The sequence below is a fragment of the Solenopsis invicta genome, chromosome 7, assembly GCF_016802725.1.
Source record: "Solenopsis invicta isolate M01_SB chromosome 7, UNIL_Sinv_3.0, whole genome shotgun sequence".
NCBI classification, from domain to species: domain Eukaryota; kingdom Metazoa; phylum Arthropoda; class Insecta; order Hymenoptera; family Formicidae; genus Solenopsis; species Solenopsis invicta.
In genome coordinates this window covers 1,138,227-1,163,132 of record NC_052670.1, presented here as the reverse complement: position 1 = coordinate 1,163,132, position 24,906 = coordinate 1,138,227, and the positions used below count along the sequence as shown (strand labels likewise).

Sequence of the window (24,906 nt, the reverse complement as noted above, 5' to 3'; positions counted from 1 at the left end):
ACATTTTTCTCATCGTTTTTATACGAAATTGGGACATTTTTCAGAAATACTCAGAAAATCTACATCTCTTAAAACATCTCATGTGAATTTTGAGATATTCCGAATGTTCTCATTCTAGAATTTTTAAAAGATACTTGTGAGTAAAAATAAGTAATAAACGAAACGTACATAGCAATAGTATTTAAATTAATTCGCATTAATGCAAACTAAGTCCAATCTCGATTTACAATCATTTTTCTTCATCTTTTCCCAATTCCAAAATTTACAAAAAGATAAAGAGTAAATTGATGGAAATGGACGTGAGCAATTTCTGAATTAATTAGATTATCCAAGTTGTCCGGAGACGCGGCGCATCGTATTTCTGTGGATGCACCTTTGTTTATGAACCAACTGAAGATTTGTTCCAAATATAAAAATTGAAGAATTTTAATTTCGATTTATTATCAATTTTATATGTTGTGTAATTTACAAATAATAAAATATAGACTATAGTTACTAACACTAATTAAAATTTTTTAATCGTACATTATTCGCGCTGAAGCGCAGACTAGATTTACTGGGGCAAATTTTCAGTTATTCTATTGGTGAATTTGCTAATTTTTATCATAATGTTGTACTTTCTACATTATGATTATAATATTGGTAAGTGATATTTTTATTCTAAGCAGGTCGGATCGTCGAACATCCGTCAAAGAAAAAGAAAAGGTGAATGAAAAAAGATGAATGAGGCTAAGTCTTCGAAGATTCTAAGCTCTTTTTTACAAGTAAAGAAACAAGATTCTCAGATGAAGGATAAAATTCCGATTGTATCCTACGTTTCCGAAAAATTTTGAGAGAAAAATCTTATATGATATTTCTGGATTTCACCGATTCTCGGGTTTTGATTCAGAAAAAAGAAGAAAATTTTTCACTATACATTAATATTATTTTCAAAGCTTTGTTTAAGAAAATTTGTTTTTCTAAACTTATGTTTGCATAATTGATATTAAATATAGATTAAACATGTTAAATATCTTTGTTGAATCTTGTGTTTCGAATTTATGTAAGCTACGTTAAAGATTCGATTATACATTTGCTTGACACATTAATCTCGATCACGCCTCGAAAGAAACGTCGAGGATTTTCGGGGATCGCTGCCCGAGTGGCGGTCTCGTTACACAAGCGGCTCTCGAAGAATACGGAGGATTAATTGGCGGGTCCGATCGCGCGCGCCGCGCGCCGCTACCCCTCGCCCTGCTTCCTCGCCCGCCCTCTCGCAGCGATCCCTTCGAAGGGGTTGCACGCCACGTCGGTCGGGTCTCCGCAGCTAGAGTGGCGAGAGAGAAGAAAAAAAAAGAAGCGCGCAGAGAGGAGAAACGAAAGAAAGGAGCTGCTAATTGACACGGGCGATTGCACGTAACGGTATAATTAGAGAAAAGAATACGGAGAGCCCGGGCCGGTGCACCGATGAAACCAATGAACCAGCCACCGCGCGCGCGGCAAAGGGAGGAGAGAAGAAACGAGAAAGGCAAAGAGAGAAAGACGGAGTGAGAAAATGCGCGAGCGAAGTGGCGAAAGAGAGACGAACGGAAAGGCAGAAAAGCAGCAGGGGAGAGAAGCAGCCGGCGGGTTTCGTGCGACCATCGAGGGGTTCCCTCTCCGGCAGAAAGAGCCGCGGGCCTATGGTAAGATGGAAAGGGAGAGAAAGAGAAAGAGAGAGAGAGGAGAATGAGAACGAGATCGAGGGTAAGGGAGAAAGAGAGAGAGAGAGAGAGAAAAGCGCTGGTCGAAGAGACAGAGAAGGGGGGTACGCGACGATCGGAGGGAGAGAAAGAGAGAGAGAGAGAGAGAGAGGGATGGATCGGGAGGGAGAGCGAAAAGAGAGGGACCGTAGGCTCCCGTGGACCCTACCGCGATCATTCTGTACCAACACGCCGCGCCGGTCGGTTTCGCAGCGTTCCCAGTGCCCTTCGACAATACCACGAGGAGGAGCAACCGTTCTCCAACGAGGTCACTTCCGCGTCCCCCGTCGAGGGAGAGTCACCGAGTCGCCCCGTTCTCCTCCGAGAGGAACGTCGTTCTTCTTCTTCTTCAGCCGCGCAGGACGAGACTCGGGGAAGTGTGCCCCCTTCGGTGAAAGGTGCCGCCTGGACTCTGTTTCATTTCTTTTTTTCTTTCATCTTCCGGGAGTTCCATTCCACCGGGGACCAGACTCGTTCATCCGGACGGATCGCACTTAATCGGGTTGGTTCCCCGAAGAGAGAAGAGATGATGATGCGCCAATCTTGGGAGTCCAGGGTAGAGATCTAACGGACTTTAAGTTGGAGCGGAGAATCTCGTTGAAGAAGAAGATGATGATGTGGTGACGCGATCGTTTTTCAACGCTCCTGAAGAAGGCTACAAGGATCTTTACGCGACATAAAAGAACGAAGGCTCGACGGATCGTCGAATGATGCAGCTCGGTAGCTCGCTTTTATCTCGGACGTTCGATCGGACGACAGGTTCTCCAGTGGAACAGAAACAGCGTGCGTCCGCGGGCGCATCCGGGCGGAACATAGTCGAGATATAGGCGTACGACGTCGGGATCGTCGAAGCGGCAATTAACGCGACGCGTTAAAGATCGGGGGCGCGATCGACGCGTCTCGGGCTCGCTATCCTCGCGGAGAGCGAGGATCAAGAGCCGGGATCTCGTGACCAGTCGCGCCGAACGGTCCGACCGCGACTCGTTTACCGGGCTCGCGCGCGCGCGCGCGCGGCGAAAGAGTTCGGCGGAAATTATTCCGTCAAGATCGCAATCGCGCGCTCGCGCGCCAGCGCAGCAGCAGCAGCAGCAGCAGCAGCAGCAGCTCGCACAGGCGATCAGGTTTCGCTCCGAGAAGAAATCTCGCTCTTCCAGCGCCTTCTCCGCACCGCGCCGCGTCACGCGCCGTGCCGCGCTACGACGCTACACTGTGCCGTACCGCGCCGGAGAAAAATCGCCAAGCGCAGTATAAGCCCTCGCGATCGCAACAGGCTGCCCGATCTTCTCCGTGCAAGCCGAGAGACCGGGTACTGAACTAATTATGCGAGCCGGTGGATGTTACGGACCGCAAAATGAGACGTGAAACGGTGTGGAGTCGTGTAGTCGCGCGTAGAAGGAGAGGAACCTTTCCATCCGGAGGACCGTTCGCGATTCAAAGGACAAGGGCCCGTCGCGGGGATACCCGATAAGGAGAAGAAGGCAAGATCGATTCGCACTCCGGCGATCGGTGTTATCGCGGAAGGACGAGCGAGCGATACGGGATTATTCCGACGAGTCGAGCCGGGGCGCAATTATCTCTCGTACTTAACGACTGCGGCTTGCTCCGTCCCGGTGAGTAATTATTCAATTAAACGGCAACTCGCCGTGGGTCACCCCGGCGAGCTTTTAGTATTATGGACAGCTCGTCGTGATAAACAGCGCACGATTATCATTCTCAACATAATAAATCTTTCAGTGACGGAACATAAAAGCGTCTAATTACGAAATCTAATTATAAAATACACAGATTTCTAATAACTTTTCGTATTGTACGTGTCATTCTTTTTTTTTGTACGCTCAGACATTACACGAACAACCGACTACCCAGATTGTAACAAACTTCAAAATTTTTATGTTCAGAAAGCATCGTGCAAATTCCTCACGCGATAAAAGAATAACGTCCATGTTCATCGATGCAGATTAACTTTGATCTCAATTTAAGTCACTCTTTGTCGTTTTTCAGTTCTAAGAATTAGAAAAAAGATAAAGGAGCAAGTTAAACCGAGATCAAAGTTAATCTGCGTTAGAATAGACGCAAGACTTTTAAGCATCTAAATGTCAGTCGCTAATAGACATAATTAGAATACAATTAAGGATGTATCGGACGTATGTCCCTGCAAAGTAAATAAAATTCGGAAATGTGTTTGGTATTAACATTTTTCAAATAAACTGTAAAAACTATACGAAAGAAGTTATGTGAATAAAATTATATTTTTATAGTTTATACAATTACTTTAATTGCTATGAAAAATTAAATTATTTTTTAAGCAATATTAAGAAAAATGTCTCAATGTTTTTGTGCAAGTACCTTAAATATTCAAGATGACTCGTACAAAGTTTTATTGCGATTGTCTGTTTAATTACTTTGTAAATAAAGAAATTTTATTTTACAGAACTGATCTTTACATCACAATAAAATATAAATCATCTTGAATATTTTAACTACCTAAACAAAAATTTCATTATTAATTATATTTTCATCAGAGCATATGTCTACTTCTTATTGAAATAACTTTTTATCTAGATGGAAAATCGACGCAAAATTTTTTTGCTGCTTTCAAATGCAATACAATTATAATCTTTTCATAATTTTCTTAATGTTTCGAGAAATGTTCTATACATCCTTAAGCGATTCGGAAAACGCGTTTGCGAGCCATTCTTATCTTATCTTTTTATCGTTCGTCATTGTCGTTAACGACTTGGTCCCTTCGTAATAAAGATTGTAATGATTCTCCCTAATAAAATTAACATAAAATCTCCCGTCGAAAAAAACAAAAAAACAAAAATGCGTGTACGAATGCGCGAACGAATCGCAGCCTCGCGGATCGAAACACGCGTTCAGACAACTGTCAACCGTCGTAACAGGATCTCGTTAGCGGGCGGTCGATATAGTATACGCGATGACGGTGTACGGTGGCGGTCTGATACTCAACAAAGAGGGCCGGCGAGATAAGCTTTCATCGGCGCGATCGCTCGCTCGCGTCGTGGAGATGGTCGGGACTTTAAGAACGCCCAATCCTTTCACTTTCCAGTCATTGTTCGCGAGCGTGATTCTAAATTTTAAATAATGCAATCCGCGCGGACGCATCTGCATTCGGATCGGCGTTCGCGGCGTCTGTCTGTTTCGGGTGCTTTGAAATCGCGGCCCGTGCCGATTCGAGCCCGCGTGCTCCAAAAGGACGAACAACGCGGCGCGTATGCGGTGGAAAGGAAAAAAAAAAAGATTGACTCTTCAACATTCCAGCGTGTATTCTCGTAACGTTCGTGCCGGCGCAATGAATATAAATCGTAACTTTCTAGGAAACATTTTCCGAACGCGCGTTTGCCGGAACTTTCTCGCTCAAAACCGAATCTCCTGTCCGCTCCCAATGCAAAGCTCCTTCGTTTGATTTCATCTGGAACGCAATTGACGTAGAAAAAAAGTCGTGCCTCTGGCAGACAAAGATTGCTAGATTCTCGAGGAGATATCGGCCGCGGAAAGATCGGCCGCGGAAAGAGATATCGTAAACGACGCGTGGAATCGACTCGAGATACGAACCGAACCGAGTCGAGAATTTCCGCCTGATAGCCGCTGGACCGGCAATGATTTACCGATGTCTCGGCGAATTAATAGGCGAGTCTGTCCCCTCCTCCCCCTCCCCCCGCCCCCTCTTTTAACGGCTAGCCGCAATTCGCTTAAAGTTCATCTCGCAAATGACCATTCCGTTATGCCTCGACTTTGCTCCACTTTGCGACCGTCACGAACAATAGGCACGCTCCGGGAAGCGTCATTGATCTCACTCCCGTAGACTGTGGAAATCGTTTCTCACGGAGAACAATTTTCCACGATGGATATGTTCGATATACCGAGAAAAATGATTTCATTATATCAACAAGATATATATATGATTGTTTGCGTTGTGGTGAAATCAAGCAGAATTCCTAGTTATTATAATAGAACTCGAGATTTTATAACTAGTTTGAATAAACTAACTTTACTATCATTCGGTATTTCCCACAAGATTCATCCGTTTTTGAACAGATTGGTAGAATCAAGGGGTTACTCATTCACAGGGTGCTTGATCGATTTACGATTTCTTGCAATTTCATGTGATTTCAAAGTGATTTCGATTTTTTATTAAGTTGAAACAATCTCGAACGTTTTCGTGTGATTTCAAGTGATTTCGCGTTCGATTACGGGACTTGAATTTGATTTCTTAAAGATTTGATGTTGAAGCGATTTCAACTGGATTTCTGTTTACAACTTGATTTCACACTGATTTCAATGATGGGTGCTTGGCTGATTTCGTGAGTGAATAATCTACCCAATTTTCAAATAATGTAACATTCAAAAAAATGTTTTATTCACTAGGTGTCACAAAAATTTATTGTTCTTTTTTGTACCTGTTAAAATGTTGTTTGATAGGATTTAAAGCAGCAACATTTTAGCAATTCTTCCAGAAAATTAAGCCTCGCTGCCAATTATACAATCAAATTTTAACAAATATGATTTGCTTTAACATGAATAGGCGCCATAGAAGAATTTTCTTTCTAAATTTTATTAACAATTTAGATATAAATTCTGTCTGTTATTTGGATTGGTATCAAACATATGCGATATCACAATATTTGCTTATCATTTATCCAAGTATTTTAGTTAATTTTTGGCAGTCAAAAAATTGTGGCTGTACTCGCAAAGCCATTTTTCTGAGTGTCCAAGAAATCCAATCCAATGACATTAAAACAGTTATCCCTAATATATTTCGAATTTTGTGGCACTGACGAGCATTACGGACGAAAACCGACACGATCGGATTTTGTCTCATTGTCAGATGATTCTTAGAAAAATATTTTCATATTGAATTCTTCTTCTCGCACCCGATCTTTTTCGCCGTAAAACTGCCGTAAAGATAGCCCGGACAATCGGGAAACTAGTACGATCGCGCGACGCGAGAAGAGGAGGAATTTCTCGCCAGGAGTTTGAAGACTGTTGTGTTTAATGACGGCGGTCGTTATCGGGTGAATAATATCACGTCGCAATGTCGCTCGCCGCCGTTCCGCGTTCGCGACGATGCCTTTTAAACGAGGTGAAAAGCGCGTTTTAAAACTGTCGCGTTTTACGATCGCGCCGCCATTAGCCGCGCCGCGCCGCGGAAATATTCGCAGCGTAAGATATTTCGCGCGACGACGCATCATCGACTATTATGCGCTGTCTCGCGTGTGGGAGAGCCCGACGGAGCCGTACGATGAACTGACATTGAACTGGCCCCGGAGGGGTAATCACCGGAGAATCATTTCGAAGAACGTTTAGAGACGCGGCGCGGCGCGGCGCGACGCGAGTATAACGATCCGGCTCGCGATCCGGACTTCGTAATACGACGATGATCGACAACGAGGCCGTGTACTCCATTACCTTAGATCGGATCGGATCGCGATTGTCCCTGGACCGACCCTCGATCGTGCGACGAGGGAAAAGGAAGGACTCGCCGTCGACAATCTCTCGCGAAGGCCATTTCCGACTTTTCACTGCGCCGCTTCCGAAACATTTTCCGAGATGGTCAGCAATGAAAAAAATATCCAGAAATTTAAGAAACGTGACAACGTCCTAATCCCGAAACAGTAGAAATGAGACAACGTTCCCCAAAAAATCTTGAAATAAAAAAAATAAGAAAATGTCCGGAAAAATTATTGATCAAAGTAAATCCTCCCAGCTGATCTTCCACGATCATATTTCGGTTTATTATTATCGAACACTAATATTAACCCTTTCGCACCCGCGGTTGCTCTGAGACAACAATTAATCTTCAGATCTATCCAGGTGTCAAACTAATTAATACTTAAACAACATTTTAATTTCTCCAAAATCGTTAATAGGAAAATTACGAAAATATCAGATAGCATCTCTATATTATTAGGAACAATAATAAATAGAGAAAAAATTAATTTTTTTTTTCAAATAAAACTAATTCGGAGTTGAAAGGGTTAACGTGCCAGAGTGTCGCACACGCATAAACCCGATTCGTCAGAAAATCCATGAGTTCCCGTATTGTTTATAGTCACGTGCGTTACGATTCAAAACGAGAAGGTACGACGTCGTTACGCCGATACCTCCCAATTAAAAGTCAGTTCTCCCGAGGATAAATTAGTGCGGCTGAATGTTAATAAGGTACCTTCACGAAAGCGTCGTAAAAGTTATGAGTTACGATTGGATGGAGTGCCGGATACCTACGCATGTACAGTGAGCGTAATCAACGATTACAATGTCCGACGAGGGCCTTTTGTGTTCCTTTCACGTGTCTGTAAAAAGGGGCTCTCTCCCTCTTGATGTACGTAATTACTCTTCAGCGTCGTTGCAATCTTTCCGAGTACCACTCTCCACTCGCCTCGGTCGCTTTCGCCCGTTCGATCGGTTTTACCAAATAGTGTGTCTGTGTTCTCGAATGCTTTTTTTTCCTCCCCCTTTTCATCGAGCGCTTGACATAGTGCCATTTCTTCCTTCAAAAGAAATTATCGATGTGTATCATCAGGTTGATAACGTCCATTGATCAGCTTGATAACGAACCGATTGACAAGGTTTATTTTTTTAAATCTACTTTAATTATTTATCTATTTTAAAACATTCTGTATTTCCACGATTTCTGCGAAACAACACGCGCTCGCGTAGAGGCTGTGTTATATAGGTCCTCGGATTATGCAAAGTCTTCCATACATCGTACACTCCTAAAAGGCAAAAACGATCTTTTCCATCGAACGGAGCTCGCGCGTGTTTCCGCAGTCGACTGGTTTTTCCTTCTATTGAATTGTTCTAGCGAGTCGTATCCTTGTGCAGGCTGTATTGACAATCGTCGACCGGTCTCACTGTACTCGCGTGCACCCCGTGCTCCTCCTCGTCTAGGTCCCCGATCTCCCAGTCTCTCCTCCGGCCTTCCACCATCCTTCGTCTCTCGCTTCTTTCTCTCGTTCCTGCCGTTCGCGGGGCCTCTTCTGCATCCTCCTCTTCACCCTCCCTCTCGGCCGGTAGGCTCTCAGTCCCGGTAGGCTCTCGTTTTCCTCCGCGTATGTGCACCTCGAGTGTGTGTACACTTTGCGTCCTTAGCTTCCAGCTTCGTTAAGAGGACTCGAGTCGTCGTCTTGGCGCGCTCCGTGAAAATCTAGAGCCTATTGCCCCCCTTCGTGGGAAGACAAGGAGGCGGGGGAAGGGAAAAGAACAGTTTGACGCGTCTCGGGCCCTCGAACGTTCTCTCTCTCTGTCTTTTGCGCGCGTTACCTTATCTGCTGAATATACAATTAACGGCCTACCTGTATCGACGACTCTAATTCACCTCCATGTCCCCGAGATCCTTCAACGCGACACGAAGCGAATTTTGTTCTCTCCTTTTTCCTCCTGCGATTTCCCAGCGACTGCGCTCGCGAGGCCGCGCGATCCGCAACGCGGGAATCGACATTTTATCCGCTCCATCATCATCACGGATAAATTAATTCGCTATTGGGAAAACGTTAAGATAAAGTTAATTATACGACAGGCCAAGAGCGCGCAATAAAGTGAGCATAAGCAATTCATTAAACTCACCTTAAACGTGATTAAAGCGATATCATGTTATTTATAATCCGGAAATTCGAGATAGACAAGAGAAGTGGGGAAAAAAAAACGGAATTTTCTAGTCCGAATTTTGTAACCTTCCGTTGTTTTATATTATGACAGTAGACGTATATATAGTCATAAAATATATGGAAAATCTTTTGACATCTCTTATAATGTTCTCGCTTTTAAACGAAAAATGGACAGTCTTTGATTTTAAATTCGGAATTGATCAATATGGGACGGATTTATGGAGCAACGACGAACAATATTCTAAAAATCAACGTACCGTTTATACTGTTGTGACACGTGTTTAACACTTGCAATTTTCGAATATTATTATATTTCTATCATTGTATTCACATTAACTATCCCTAACGGCATATGATATTGAACGAATATCGCGATATCACACAGATATACGTATGATATCATGATATATTGTACGAATATTCGCTTAATATTTAGAATATCCATACTATATTTTGAGCTGCTAAGGATAATTTGATCTATTAGGCTGAAGATGACTAATTTAAGTCAAAATGTATACTTATATATCGTTCTAAGGATTTTGAAGTATTTTTATGACTTTTTTTTGTCAATTTCTCGCGAAGGATCGATCGGTCGCGTTAACAACGATTCGAAAATAAATCACTTGGCGCGCTACGAATCCGAACATTTTAATCGGCCTCGCGTTACGATCACGTTTTACGATTCGGCAGCTAGAGCATTACCGGTCTCTGTCATGGAGATTATGCAAGCAGCGCGCAACTACCCGCGTAGCTGGGTAAAGTGCGTCGTTATGCACGTGCACCTAATATTAGATTTGAGATTCTCTCGCTCTCTCCTCCTTTTCTCTCCTTCCTTCGCTACTCATTACAACTATGCCCATACGGAATTGGCAATTGGCTCATTCCGTAGCAGACGCAGCGGCGCTTATTGCATCCCATATCGCCCGGTCATGTCTTGTTCAGCCGCGAGCCAATCGGAGGCAGCGGCGGCAGCGGCAGCGGTGCGAGATACTTTACCGATGATAATCCGCGGCTGGTCCACGGCGGGGGGAACGCCGAAGTGGTCGTGCCGTTTACATTCCCGCCGTGATCGCAAATGCGTTTTATGCGCCGGCTAATATCGCCGGGCCGATCGCGTGGGCTAGATAGACACGGCGCGATGTGCCTGTATATAAGCGATGCACGAGAGCGTGTGTACACCTGCGTACATAAGTGTGTATATACCAGTTTCCGCGGCAGGGATGTATTACAGCCACCGCGCTTATGGTGAGAGCTAGCGGTTCGCGAAAGCTAAGCGGTAAAGGAGCTACCGTCTCTCTCTTCTCCTCTCCTCTCCTCTCCTCTCCTCTCTTCCCGCCGCGTACGGAATTCCGCGCAGAAACAAACACGTGCCGCGGAGAGGAATCTTCGAATTGGAGATCTCAAAACGTTTGGGGACACTTGTTGAACTAATGATTAGATCGGAGTGACGAAACCTCAGCCGCTCGCCGTTTTGCTACCTCGCCACGTCGTTAGCCGTTACCTTAAAGGGCTCACTCGGCGTTTATTTACATAATGCCGTCGTAAGATGGTACTCGACGTTGACGAAAGAGCGGACGGGCTCAGCAGCTCGGCGGCTACGCGGGCTCGCGCGCGTTTCGGCTACGTCACTGTGTGGTACGTACACCCCGTGGGTAGCGCGCGGAACCAGCTTCGTCGCCGCGCGACGCGACAGGCTGACCTCGGGACGAAGGGACAAGTTCCCGGGACGGTTATATGGTAACACATCGTCGCGCCGCGCCGCGCGTCGCCTCGACGTTACACCTTGCGCGCTTCGCGCGACCCTCATCGTACGCTCGCGATGTACTCGCTCGTACTCGTACGTACGTCGCTCTCACGTTTCGCAAACTGTTGATATCAGCGGGCGGATATTAAGTTACGATTCGCACAGTCTATCGGCTGGTCCCGCGTCACGTTGTCGCGTCTTCGGCTGAACACGCGCTTTATCTCGAGGAGGGCTCAGAAGAACCGCACGATCGTCGTGTGAAAGTGAGAGAGAAGCTTTGTTCTCGTCGCGATATCTTCGTATACATTTTAAGTCTGGGTAGGATCAAACGCGTCCGCGAATTATTCTTATTCCTTATCTAAATAATGAAATGTATCTTTAATGAATAAATAGTAATTAATCTGGCTGCAGATAAAGATTATTTATGATTGCCTTGCTACGCTTCGAGTCTCAAAAGCTATAGTACGCGGTAGATACCTGCAGTCTCTCCATATAGTTTATAATATTCTCAAACGATCTCTGAATTAATGAAATCTCACTGATTTGCAATACTTATAACTGTGACTATTCACTGTCATTTAAATATTCCAATTAAGAGGAGGGAGAAGGATGGTGCTCTCACTAATCGGAGTCAGTAAATTTATCACTGATTGACATATAGTTATAAGTTTAGCATTAAACTCTCTTTCAGTGAATAATACTCTTCCGGTTTGGAGAAAAGAAAGAATTGTGATCATGTTTTATTGTATTTTATCAAATTATCAAATTCTTAATTAACACTCTGTACACACGAATGAGCCAGCGTATTTCTGTTCTTTGAAATACTTACTACTAACACATGGCCGAATATCTATCCTTTCACTAAAAAAAAGTTTGGCATCCAGAGAACAGGTCTGGTGCGTTGCTGGTCTCGTTCGTGCATGTTCTTTATCCAGAACATGATCCTTTCTCCATGTTTTGAAAAACTGCCTTGGGTCACAAATAACCTTATCGTGTATAGAATAATTATTTTATACTTATAATTTTTGTTTTATTTTCAACTGTATCACGTTTATATTGAATGGATTTCACGAAATTGGAAATTGGAAAGAAATTAAAATTTAAGCAATAATTTTAAACTAAAATCAAGAAGAATTGCCATTACAAATAATATTTAAAAATGTAATACTTGTAATAGTTTTATGTTTTCGTAACCCTACATTAATAAAAAACTGCATTGTTTAAAGTATAAATGTAATATATCTACAATTTATATACGCGTGCATATATTAAAATATATTTTACTAACAAATAATTCAGCTTCTTGAACAGTCAACACTTGTACTATTTTTTTTTTTTTTGTACTTTGGAATGTCAACTTTAAGATATGAAAGAAAATATTTTTCCTCGAGACATTAAAATGTGCAGTTCTCTGATTCTGTTGGCTAGCTATTATTAGTTACATTTTAATACAACTTTAAAAATTAATAACCATACAATACTTTCTAGAGAGGTTAAAATGCTAAAGAGGTTAAATGCTGTTCTTTTATGCTTGTGAAAGCAATGAAAATTAGCTCAGACGCGAATGACCCAGTCGTGTGCAAAGAAGGTTCCTGAAGACATCGTGTGTAAAGAGTGTCAAGTTATTATCATATGAATTATTAATAATCTTAACGGAAGTGATTATTTGTTTCTTACGTCCCAGCGGCGAAAAAATAAACTCCAGTACAATAATTGTCGTTGCTGATCGAGAATTTATATTTATCTATCTTGTGATTGTTCCTCTTATACTTAAAAAAAAAACATTGAGTGTAAATCTATGTACGTAATAATCTCAAATAAATTATAGAACATTTTACACCAAAAATCTAGGTAGAACTATTCTCGGGTCAACTTTTTTTATTTCGCTAGCTTTGAAACGTGCGGCACGAATCGCCGTACCCTGGTTTCCCCGATTTCCAGGTTTCGCGAGCGTTGAAAGCCCGCTGCTGCGGCACTTAATTGAGACTCGATTTTTCCGCGGGCGACCGTGTGATGCATCGATCTAACCTTGATTTCACCGTGCCGCCGGTTACCGCTCCTTTTTCGTTCGGCTGTAGGTACGATTTACGACGCCGGCGGTCTCCCCAATGAAGCGATTAATGCGCGCGGTGCCTCCGGTCGCTCATCGCGCGAATACTTGTAATACGAAATTGCTGATTTCCTCCCGATGCTTGCAGGGGTAAAGGAGAAGGATGACGATGCGTGGCAATGGTGCACTCGTGATCCTGCGATCGCTGATGGTTGCCGTCGCCGCCGCCGCCGTCGCCGCAGCCGCAGCCGCCACCACGACGGTACCGGGGACCTGGATGTGAGTATCTCTTGCTATATTTTCGGCGCGATGCCGATGATTTTTCCTTTCTTTTTCTTTTCCTTTCGATCGAGAGATCGAAGAGGTGTCAACCGGTTTCTCATCTCACGCGCGTATTTATAAATAACTATAGACGGGACGCGATTATTTTTTTTTTTCATTAGGCTCGCGCGACTCTTAAAATAAGCCGACGTCGAAGGACAGGGGTGCCCTACATATCGCCGATCGAAGGATGAACCGACGCGACGCGATGCCCCGCCGCCGGTGGGGTGCCGTTCTTCTACGGTGGTAGCTCCATTATTCGAACGTCGTTTCATTGAATTTTCGATGATCCGGCCGCCGTAGTCTCCCCGATATCAACTCGGATAATTGGAATTCTATTGTACACGGACGCGAAATATCGAGAAGCGAGCGAATAAATAAATTTACAGGCAAATTAATTCACCGAACAGCCGAGCGAGCAGTTTATCTCGAAAGTAATTTCTGCTACTTTACATTCCTCGTTAAAGAGGAGATTGCGAGGCTCGGTGTGTCGAGCGAACTCGTTCCCACCGAACTCGTTCCCACCGGGACTTGTAAATGAATCGAAAAGCTCTCCCTTATTCACAGGCAATTGCGTTATCGCCTCGAATCGATGAATTATACTTCCATTATGCGAAAACACTAATCCATATCCGCGATTTCCATATCCGCGATTTCCTCGGTCGAAACCACAACAGTACACGATATCATACGAATATCATATGATATCGCACGAATATGTATCGTACGATACTATAAATATTCTAGAATATTCATATGATATCTTGCGCTGTTAGGCAAACGATTGATTGCGAGGTGACGATCGTTCAGCGCGCGATTAAGCCGACAAGTCGTCGCGAAGAAACGAATCGACACGATTCTTCACGCGATTCCAGATTTATGGGCCTTTGTGCCTACGGGCATCGTGGGAATCCGAGCGAGGTATCTTTTCGTGCCCCCGAAAACCTCTCGCTCTTTCTCTCTCTTTCTCTCTTTCACCGCGAACGAAAGCTCGTTCCCCACGTCGTCGTCGCGTCGTCGCTCGTATACCTCGCCCCGTTCGCCGGGAGTGTGTCTAATCTCTGAATTGCCATTCCGGCCCCTGTGTTCTACCCCGCGTGAGCATGACCAATCACCGAATGGTCCCGGACGCCCGCGCTCCTTTGTGCGCCGTCCGGATCGCCCCAAACCTCCTTCGCGCCGAATTTACCTCTCGTACCCTATCTCTCGCAAGGAAATCCTCTCGTCCAACCGCCCCGGTTTTTTTTCGTCGGAATGTACGCTCGTGAGTCTCCCTTGGACCGCTGCTCCCCTGACTTTCCGACCGCACGCTCTCCGGGCGTATACGGCTGATCTGTGCACGACGGAGCAAAAGTCAGTAAGCCAGTAATCATCATCGCGTTTCCGACGTGTGCGCATTAATTCAGCTCCCCTTATCGTGTAATTTCTACCTGGCCGCTCGTTAATTAATCGTCCCGTTGCTTAATTACTCGGCTGCGATGTTTTATACGCAGGCGACAGAATCTCATTCCGTTCCGGCGGCTCGCCATCGTCTCGGGACACCCCGTATATACGCGAACGCGCGTCGCTGCGGATGTAGCCGCAATCTCTTAAGAGACACGGGGCATTATTTTGCGGGGTCCGCGGCCCACGACGCGACGTGACGCGACGATACCCCGCGCCCGCACGCTCACGCGTGGGCCGTACCCCGTCGAAATATTATCGCTCTTTCTGCCGCGTACCCCCTTCACCGCTTTGCGAGGTTTGTCCGCGCCATTGTTTTAGGGGAGTGTAAAGCCGATGATATATCGTCGTCGGAACGTGTTCCAGAATATTAATGTCGTCTATTACACTCCCTAGACACTCGCGCGGGCTTTTATGACTCCTCTTTCTCTCTTTCACTCTCTCTCTCTCTCTCTCTCTCTCTTGATCGCGGTGATACTTCGAATAGATCTTGATGGAGAAGGAAGTATCGGAATTCTGTTTTCCAATACCGCGGCGGACAAGGAAACATCCCGAGAACAACATTCCTTTTTCCACCGCAAAAGTGGTTATTTGTTTTCGCTAGTGAATTCCCATCCTTACAATCGTACAATGTTTCAAGCGAGTTATTGAATAAATGATTGACAAGCTCGATATATGTAAACGATAAAGTGGAAGAGCAATCATTCTTATAGGTCATCATTGTCCCTATTTAATATCGTCAATTTAAACTACAACAATGAAACTAAGCAATTTAACCACAGAAATGGGTTAATTAATTAAGATTGATCTTTTAATTACATATCTCGTGTTAAAATAATAATTTCGATACACAAGAAGTTAAAATAACAAAATGTTATTTAACTCAAGGAATTGGTTTAAATCACATTAAATAGAGAGCTTCAACCAATGTGTGAAAAACATAATGTAAACAATCGAGCAGTTTCGTGAAAAGATATATAAAATTATACAAAATAAAGATTTACAATAAGATCTAGCTATGATCGATTGTTAGGCATTTCGAACGTTTATTTTTAATTGGTTTAAATTTGATTCTTTACTATTTAACAGTGAATGACGAGCAAGTTAACAGTCGAAAAAAAGAAAGCTTGTATTTATCCAGAAAATGTCTTGTGGACATTTCAAAGGTATCTCATTAAAGATATATTTTCAATACGCTTCTAGAAGAACGTCTGAAAAAATTTTGCTAAAGATAACTTTGCAGAACTTACATTTCTAAAAGATATCTATAAACATCTGAAAAACATCTCAAAAAATATTTTTAAGATTCGTCACGTAAGTTGTCTTTTACATTTCTAAAAGATATCTTCAAGATATCTCCAAATATCTCAAATTGTTGCGTAAGGTACCTTTCAGATTGTTAAAAGCTGTCTTTTCGAAGTTTTTAAAAAAATGCAAGACATCTCAAGATACTTTTTAGAAAACTAAAAAATATTTTTTGTTTATGTAAAAAATGCAAACTTTCTTTTTTCAACTATTAACTTTCTCGTTATACCGACCGTTTTGGTAAAAATAAAAATCGGAGCGTAAGTTGAATGCAAGGGGAGAGCAACAGAAGCGTAAACGAAACTTCTAGGAAGTGCTTTCTCAAAATTTCGTTTACGCTTCTATCACTTTCCCTTTACATTGAACATACGCTCCGATTTTTATTTTCATCAGAGCGCTCTCCGATCTTATAGAGTTATTCACTTTTTTAAAAGAGTGGAATTAATGTATTAATAACCTGATGAAATCACGACAGCCTTCTGATCATTGCTCCGTAGAAATTTTCCGCACGTTGATACATCTCAAACGGTCGCATCACGTCGCCAACAATCCCGACGAGTATTCACCTGAGTCACGCTCAGGCAGGTCGTCCAGGTTGTACCGAGTCGCCGTGCAGGTTGTCGCGACTTTCTGCGTACGTCGCGGCCGGACGGAGGCGATCGGGAGACAGAAGTCCGGAGACCTGAAACTATGAGATATAATTAAAGTTACAAAAGTTTACTCTTTTAAATCGCACAGCATGAAAACTTGCTCCTTAAAAAAAAAAAAAAAAACTTTTGCGTGCAAATACCAACATGTCCAATATACGTTACATAGAGTGCCACTTTTTATAAATTTAAACATGTTATCCACGACCTGTAGAGTCGTAACCATTCTAATTATTTGCATTTTGTTTATGATATATGAAACTGTAGGATACATTAAAGTCTTATTGCAATAAAATCCAGAAATTCCCCTTGCATCATCCATCAATAGATCGGGCGTTCGGCTAACAGGTAGTTTGTCGGAGTCACTGGCGTAGAAATTGCGAGCGTTCAAATCTCCCCGTCGTGCGGTCGAAACTCATAATGGTCGGCGAATCGACCGCGGCCGGCAATTTCGCCGACCATTTCCCGGGGATTTTTCACGATCTCACGAAGAGTAAACGGGAGGGAGACGCGGCTCGTCGTAGCTCGGCTGTCGGAACCTTCGCTCGCGATGGACGACGGACGCACCGTTTCGAATTTCAGATTGTCGGGGCTCTCGTCGGCCGGCCCCCGGCTTCTGTCTCTGACGGTGCCGTTCCATCATCTCGCTCGGTTGACTCACAAATGCGCCATTAAGGAGGAAATCCGAGGGCCGCTCCGCGCCCACGGACGCGGACGGACTCGCCCCGCCCCGCCCCGCACCGAATTTATATATAATCGGCGTAACAAATCTCCACGAGTTATTATAAGGGGGGCCGCCGCGGCGTTCTCGAAACAACCCTCGAAACCTCGGTGAGAGGTTCTTCCTAAATGAAGGTTCCAGGAGTCAACTTACACTCTGTATCGGAATCAGTGCATTATTCGCCAAAAGACACTGAACAGTCTAATTTCAGTGGTGTACTTATATAACTATATCAATCAATGATACGTGCATTGCTTTTAGTAATAATACACTGATTCCGATCAAAATGAAAGAACCCTCTTCTTAAACGGAATCACTGAAGGACAGTGAATAATCACCGATGATCACAATTACAAGCACAGCACAGTAAATCGGTAAGGTTTGAGAGTGCAGGAGTCTTTAACTATGCTACTCTGTACCTAATAGAAACCTGGGTCTGCGACACTTGCCGCAACTGGAATCGGCGCAGTCGATGGAGCCGTTTGACGCGAGTGCCTCCACGATCTGCGTCGGCCTGAAGGGACTGTCCCAGGGTCAGGGGAAGCTCTGCCAGCTATCCGTGGACCACATGTTCAGCGTGGCCAAGGGCGCCACGCCAAGTACAGCGTCATGGAGTGCCAGCATCAGTTCAAGGACAGAAGGTGGAACTGCTCCACCGTTCCCGACGAGACCGTGTTCGGTCCGATACTCAGAATAGGTAACGCTAATGCTCGGACGTACCGTCCAAACGGTACAAACATAATTTTTTTCATCCCTTTGATCGAAACGAAACGCTGTCCGCTTCGCAGCGAGCAGGGAAACCGCGTTCGTTCACGCGATCACCGCCGCCGGAGTGGTCTACTCCATCAGCCGTTCCTGCCGGGACGGCCAGCTGTCGTCGTGCGGCTGTTCCATGAGTAGCAGGCCCAAGGACCTGAAGCGCGATTGGATCTGGGGCGGATGCGGGGATAATCTCGAATACGGCTACAAGTAAGTGCGAGCGCGTCATGCGGATCGCGCAAGCTCCGGTCCTATAACAGTTACAGATTCGATCGAGTATAGATGCGAACTCGCCTTTTTCTCTTACCTTTCTTTCCTTTCTCTCTTCCCCCCCTTTTTTTTACGAACGTCACGGCGAAGCCGGGGAAACTGGTTTGGGGCGTGTTTTCGTCGGTAATAAGATGTTGTGCCAGCGCGAAAAAGATACGCGCGACGGTGTTCTGCGCGCCATAATTTTTCCTAGCTCTCTACATCTGATTAACACAGTGTAACCGGTCTTCGGTATTTGATTAATGATGGTCCATCGGGGGATCGTAAAAGCCCGCAAGAGTCGCGCGTACCTAGATAACGACTACCGTCGTCATATATTTTGATAATAATAACAGTCACGTCGAGGATATATTATCGCGGCATTTTTCTAAAAACAAATTCTGCCTCTTTCAGCCACCGCTTATAATTACGTTTGACGTAATATTTTATTATATAGTATTACATAATGTAATTTATACCATTAAAACATAATTTATCCTCATTTTTTTTACGAGACACTTAATCATCGGAGATCACGATAAGATGAACTGAAGAAAAAGTTTGATAATGGGTACCAAATGTTGAGTGAAATAATGCCGAGTTAATATAACCAAAAATAATTTATTTTTCTAAATATTTTATGAACATTACTAATTACTAAATTGAATATTTTACAAGCATTACTGTATTTGCTACTAATGTTTTATAAATATTACTATATTTGCTGAATATTCAGAAAAGTAAAATTATTTTTGCTTACATTAATTGGCATTATTTCACTTAACATTTGATGGCTATTACTAAACTTTTTTTTTCAGTGTACTTAATTATCGAAGTTAATGCGAACGATCATCCATTCAGGTTCACGCAGGCGTTCGTTGATGTGCGGGAACGGGAGCGCAGCTTCAAGCGAGGCAGCCGGGAGCAGGGCAGGAGCCTGATGAACCTGCACAATAACGAGGCCGGTCGCAGGGTAAAGTTCGTTCTTTTCTTAGCTCACGCGCGAGAAATGTCTCTTTAAATGTCGCGTTGCGTTAAATGTACGCGCAATATCGATTTCTCGCGACTTAACGCGAATTCGATGAACCAAAAAGCGCGATAACAAAACTAATGCGCGCCGACCATACGTCCCCCGCAGGCCGTCATCAAAAGGTCCAAGGTAATGTGCAAATGTCACGGCGTTTCCGGAAGCTGCAGCTTGATCACCTGCTGGCAACAGCTCGCATCGTTTCGCGAGATCGGTAGGTCTGATGTGATAGACAATTAATGTTTCTCAACCCCAAACGACGCAAGCTGTAAAGGATAATTTTAAAACCATTTTAATCTATTAGGATTTTTTTAGATGCTTCTGCTATCATCAAAAGTATCTAAAAAAAATTTAATGCCATCCTAAATATCATTAAAATGAGATTTGTGAACTTTTTTTAAAAATTGCTCCATATACTTTTCCACGTTTTCACACATCTACTTCTACATATTTAGTAAACATCTACCAATTTTGGTATGGCTAAATGTTTATTAGTTTTTATGTTACATACCTTTAAAAATATATTTTCTAAGTTGGCTGGTATAAGTTTCATAAATTATTGAAGCTTTGACTTCAAATTGCATATGTATGTAAAATACGTGTGTTATCGCATGACCTAGAATTATTGCGACATCTATAAATTAACTATTTTTTCATACATTTAAATTCAAACAATTTTGTAAAAATCTTGTTACTTGTACATTTTTCATTTATCCTAATAATTCATGTAATAAACAGTTGTATGTATTTTATGCGCAAGTTAAAATCGATTGCTTCAGTAGTTTCTGAGAAGTTAAATCAGCCAATTTAAAAAATGTGTTTGTTTTTAAATTTACATAACACAGAAACTAATAAATTTAGCCATACGAAAAGTTGTAAATATTTGAAAAAATGTACCACAAGTAAATGTGTAAAAAAAGAATGTGTAGCTAATTTGTTCAAAATTTTCAAAAATAAGCCACCATTTCGTGTTTTAGACTAAGAAGTCTAGAACACAAAAAAGTGGTTTATTAACAACGTTATTTATTAATTCTTAATTAAGGTAATTTAAGATGTCTTTTAGATGCGGTTCATCTAGATGTTTGTGTCGTTTGGGGGAAATCCATATAGACAAAGTAGTGCAACGTTTTGTATTTACAGGAGATTTTCTACTAGACAAATACGACGGTGCGACCGAAGTCAAGGTTAATAGGCGCGGTCGCTTGTCGATGCGCGATCCTAGGTTCTCCGTGCCCACTGCGAACGACCTGGTCTACTTAGACGACTCGCCAAACTACTGTCTCCCGAATGACACCCTGGGGTCATTAGGTAGCTCCACATCTCTCGAGCATATTACATGCTTTTATCAATTACTTTTATTTAGAAAAAGTCGCGAAAAGTGATACTTTTAAGATTTATTTCCCAAAAAGTCCTATAAGACGTCCCTATAAAAAATTGGTTTTGTAACAGGCACACAGGGCAGATTATGCAATAGGACCTCGTCCGGCATGGACGGCTGTAATCTTCTTTGCTGCGGTAGGGGCTACAACACGCAGAAGTCGACCATCAAGCAGAAATGCGAATGCAAGTTTCACTGGTGTTGCTTCGTCGAGTGTAAGACCTGCGTGAAGAGTATCGATATACACACTTGCAAATAGCGCGCTACTATTTATGTCTTTCTTTATCACAATTTCTTTACGGGCTTGTACTCGCAATGTCGAAGATATATACGTACAATTGACAGTATGTTGTATTCTGGTAACGGCGGCATTAATATTTTACAGTCAATGAATTTTTGAATCGATACTTTTCTCTAATTTAAAATTTCATCAAATAAGTTCTATTAAAGTCTGTCTCTTCCACAAATGTGCGTGTATGTGTGGTACGTGTGTATGGATGTTCTTATGCAATATTGTTGCGATAGGTTTTCAGCGTAGGTGGAGGTAAATTTAATCAGAGAAATTAATTATCTTATCGTAAACTATTTGGGGCCTATAAAAAAAACTTAAGCGAATCAAGAAACGTTCGATTGTGTGTTCGTAGGGATTAAGTGCTTCGCAAACGATTTACGATCACTAAATTGACGCAATTTTTTTCAACAGAGACGAGCGGAACTTAAATTGCATTCAGTCTTTCATGCCAAGTTCACGTTAAGTCGTGTTAAATAAATGTCTGCATATATACATGCTAATTAAACCATTTTTTTGTAAACATAATTTAATGTCTCAATATGTCTCTTGTATTGTTTAACGCTACATTAAAAAAAAATTAATTATTTATTCAGAAAACGAGATCTTGTAGATATTAAAAAGATATCGTATCAAAGATATCTTTTAGATCGCTATATCTTTCTGAACCTTTTCGAAAAAATGCAATCATCTCAAGACGTGGCAAATCTTTTAAACATCTATCTTTATATATCGGTAATTATTCCGCATGACACGCATACGCACCGATAAATTATTTTGATACCGTAATAGCATCACTCTTTATACAAGATGATTATTAATAAGTCTCCCCACTTTTTATCATAGAAGTACGCAATTGTAATTTCTAATATAATAATATGTTAGAAATACGTATCCTTTGGTAAATCATGCTTCTATGGTAAAAAGTGGAGACATTCATTAATAATCACCGTGTATATAGCTGTAATAATTACTTAATATATGAAAAAAATAGCTGTAACGTAAATTATTTAAAGTGTTCGTTGCATTTCTATTTATTTGCTCAGAACAAGCGATTTAATCTAGCAATCCGTAAGATAGCGCGCACAAGCGAGCAACATTGGCGGATTACTTAAAAATACGTAAGAATTTTAAGAGGGATGCTCTCTCAAAGAGATTATCTGTAAAAGTATTATATATATATATCCAAGTATAGAATATATCGTTATTATGCAAACGTAGTGAAAGAGGGGAAAAAGTGATTCTAAGAAGCTGAAAAAAGTCCAAAATTATTTTTTTAATTTACATATACAGAATGATACAGGAATATTTTTGATAATTGTACAGGTTTATAAACTGGAGTTTATACATCATAAACTGGTATATGTACTAATATTTATGTCTAATTACTGAACAAATCTATCAATTCTCAGAATTATTTTTGTATCAGTCTGTATATGCATATATACCTAACTTAACTTAAATTTTCTATTACAGTCATTACGATAAGACTTATAACATTCCATTTGCATTGAAGATCATGTCTGATAAAATGTACTTGCCTTAGGTAACGACATAGCTTTTAAGTCACAGCGTTACATCTCTAATAGACTAGACGTTTATTTAACAACTGTATAATTATTTATTTTTACTCCTAGATACTGTAATGTACAAAACTCGGCATTTCACAGTGGATAGATGCTAAGATAATAAAATATCTTATATCAATCAATCTTTTACCTTATTTGGTCTCGACCGAGATACACACGTTAGAGCTATATCGCACTCATTGTCTGCACCACATATACTTTGTTCTTCACTTTGCACTTTAGAATCTATTCACTCATTACTATAGAGACAAAGCAGACTATTCGTGGATCTCCCATGGCTTTTCCGGCCGATACCTGTCCCAAGAATTTGGATACTTGTATACTGATAGTTCAGTCAGACTAATATTACTCTTCTCCAATTCTTTAATCAACAATTCACATTTGTTTCCAGTTAACGCGGTATCAACTTCCATCTCACAGATTCCAGCCTCTAGGCAACGCTGTGCCAACACTCGCCCTATATTAATATACGCTGAACTATCAGTGGGCCTGAAATATTATATATTATGTCAATAAAATAAAATAAAAATTAGACAAGGTCAGTAAAAGGTAATCAAAATTAAATGTCTGTACCGATATAACTGCTTCTTCAACGCCCATTCTGCACTGGAAGCTGTAACAACTGGTCCATTTTCAAAGTGATGGACTTCCGCGGCAATGTAGCGCGTTTTCTTAACAAGGAATAATCTGTAAATTGACATAATCATGACATTGCAACTTCATTAGGAGAAAAAAAGAGAATATCCATATTCGCAGCGATTAGAATGTCTAATTCAGTACGCGATGTCCAAAGAACATCTACGGGACGTTCTTGAGACATTCGCATAGTTTTAGAACATCTCGTGTGACCGTCTTTAGGTCTATGCTGTCTAGAAACAAAGATAGTCTTACTTGTGCCAGTACGAACGCCCGGGCTTGTCGAGATGGTAACCGCTGGGTTTTCTCGCTATCCTGAGCCGCTCTAAGTTTCGCGGATTTCGATTCACGATCTCCGTGCATGTCTCGATCAACTCTGCGTTGCTGTGCAGCCTCCGGTACACGTGAAACGCGCGAGTAACACCAGCGCGTCCATTCGCCGAGTACATGGTCACTTTAAATAACTTGTCGTACTAACGTTATCTTATCACTCGAGTTTCCGCAATTGTTGCTGTTGAACAATGCTTTTAATTTCCTTTTAAATCTTTTTACAAATCGCCCTCCGGATGAAGGAACTATGTAGTACGTGGTGCCTTCAATGAGAAGTCTGAAGGGTGAGACGGAAGAAATCCCCCGTACACTACCGCCAGCACCTCCATTTTAGAAATTGTAACTACGTAGCACATCCATTTTGCAGCACTGCCGATAAAATCATAGGCTCTAAATGGATGTAGTACGTGTCGATAAATGTATCGACTAATTGCATTGTAAGTTTACAAACGTGATATAAAATGAACATTGGGACCTTTAAACTATAATCTTTCATAAATTACGCATTGGCAAAACTCTTACTAATGTGATTTAATGGAAGTTATAGCAAAAATTGAAGAAAAAATTGAAAATTTAGAATTGCGGCTTGAGAAGTCTAGTAATATTAGCCTTCTCAAGCTGCAATTCTAAATTTTCTATTCTTTCATCAGTTTCTATTATAACATTTGCCTGGTCGTCAATGTCAAGTTCCTTCTTTTTTTAAATCAGACGTAATTATAACACATTCCTCTTTTGTTTCATTGAGAATCTCGTTTAGAGTTTTGATCTGTTCTTACTGCTATGGAAGAGAAATGAAGGATGGAGAAAATTCTGCTGAACTTCGATGTGACTTTCTCAAACAGAAAATTGCAAACTATGAATATGAAATCGGAAAGCACGCCGCTCGACTGTTGGCACACCTGGCGAAAAGAGCGCCAAGCACGCGTATATACATGAATTTCAAATCGTTCCTGTCCCATCCCGTCCTAACGGCTTTCACGCGACTGATTCATCTCGTCGCATTGTACCGACAATTTACACAAACGCAATGGGGACGAAATGCGAGTACTGAAATGTGGAGGCGATTAAA

General features: G+C 42.1%; 2 protein-coding genes across 2 annotated transcripts; one reads left to right on the top strand and one right to left on the bottom strand.

Moving 5' to 3' along the window:
• The first annotated feature begins 537 nt into the window (after positions 1-537).
• On the top strand, positions 538-22,989 carry LOC105193557 (protein Wnt-5b-like). Its single transcript, XM_011158060.3, is given in 9 exon segments — positions 538-3,331; positions 13,292-13,422; positions 18,007-18,172; positions 18,175-18,277; positions 18,369-18,549; positions 19,450-19,561; positions 19,727-19,829; positions 20,756-20,923; positions 21,065-22,989. Coding segments are annotated over 8 exon segments (1,137 nt in total). The 5' UTR covers positions 538-3,331; positions 13,292-13,306; the 3' UTR covers positions 21,253-22,989.
• LOC105193556 (39S ribosomal protein L18, mitochondrial) lies at positions 22,884-24,145 on the bottom strand. Its single transcript, XM_011158059.3, has 3 exons — positions 23,763-24,145; positions 23,445-23,558; positions 22,884-23,360 (listed from the first exon to the last, which is right to left on the bottom strand). Exons 1-3 carry the CDS (start codon positions 23,954-23,956, stop codon positions 23,129-23,131), a joined length of 540 nt encoding a protein of 179 aa, XP_011156361.1. The 5' UTR covers positions 23,957-24,145; the 3' UTR covers positions 22,884-23,128.
• Positions 24,146-24,906: the final 761 nt, after the last annotated feature.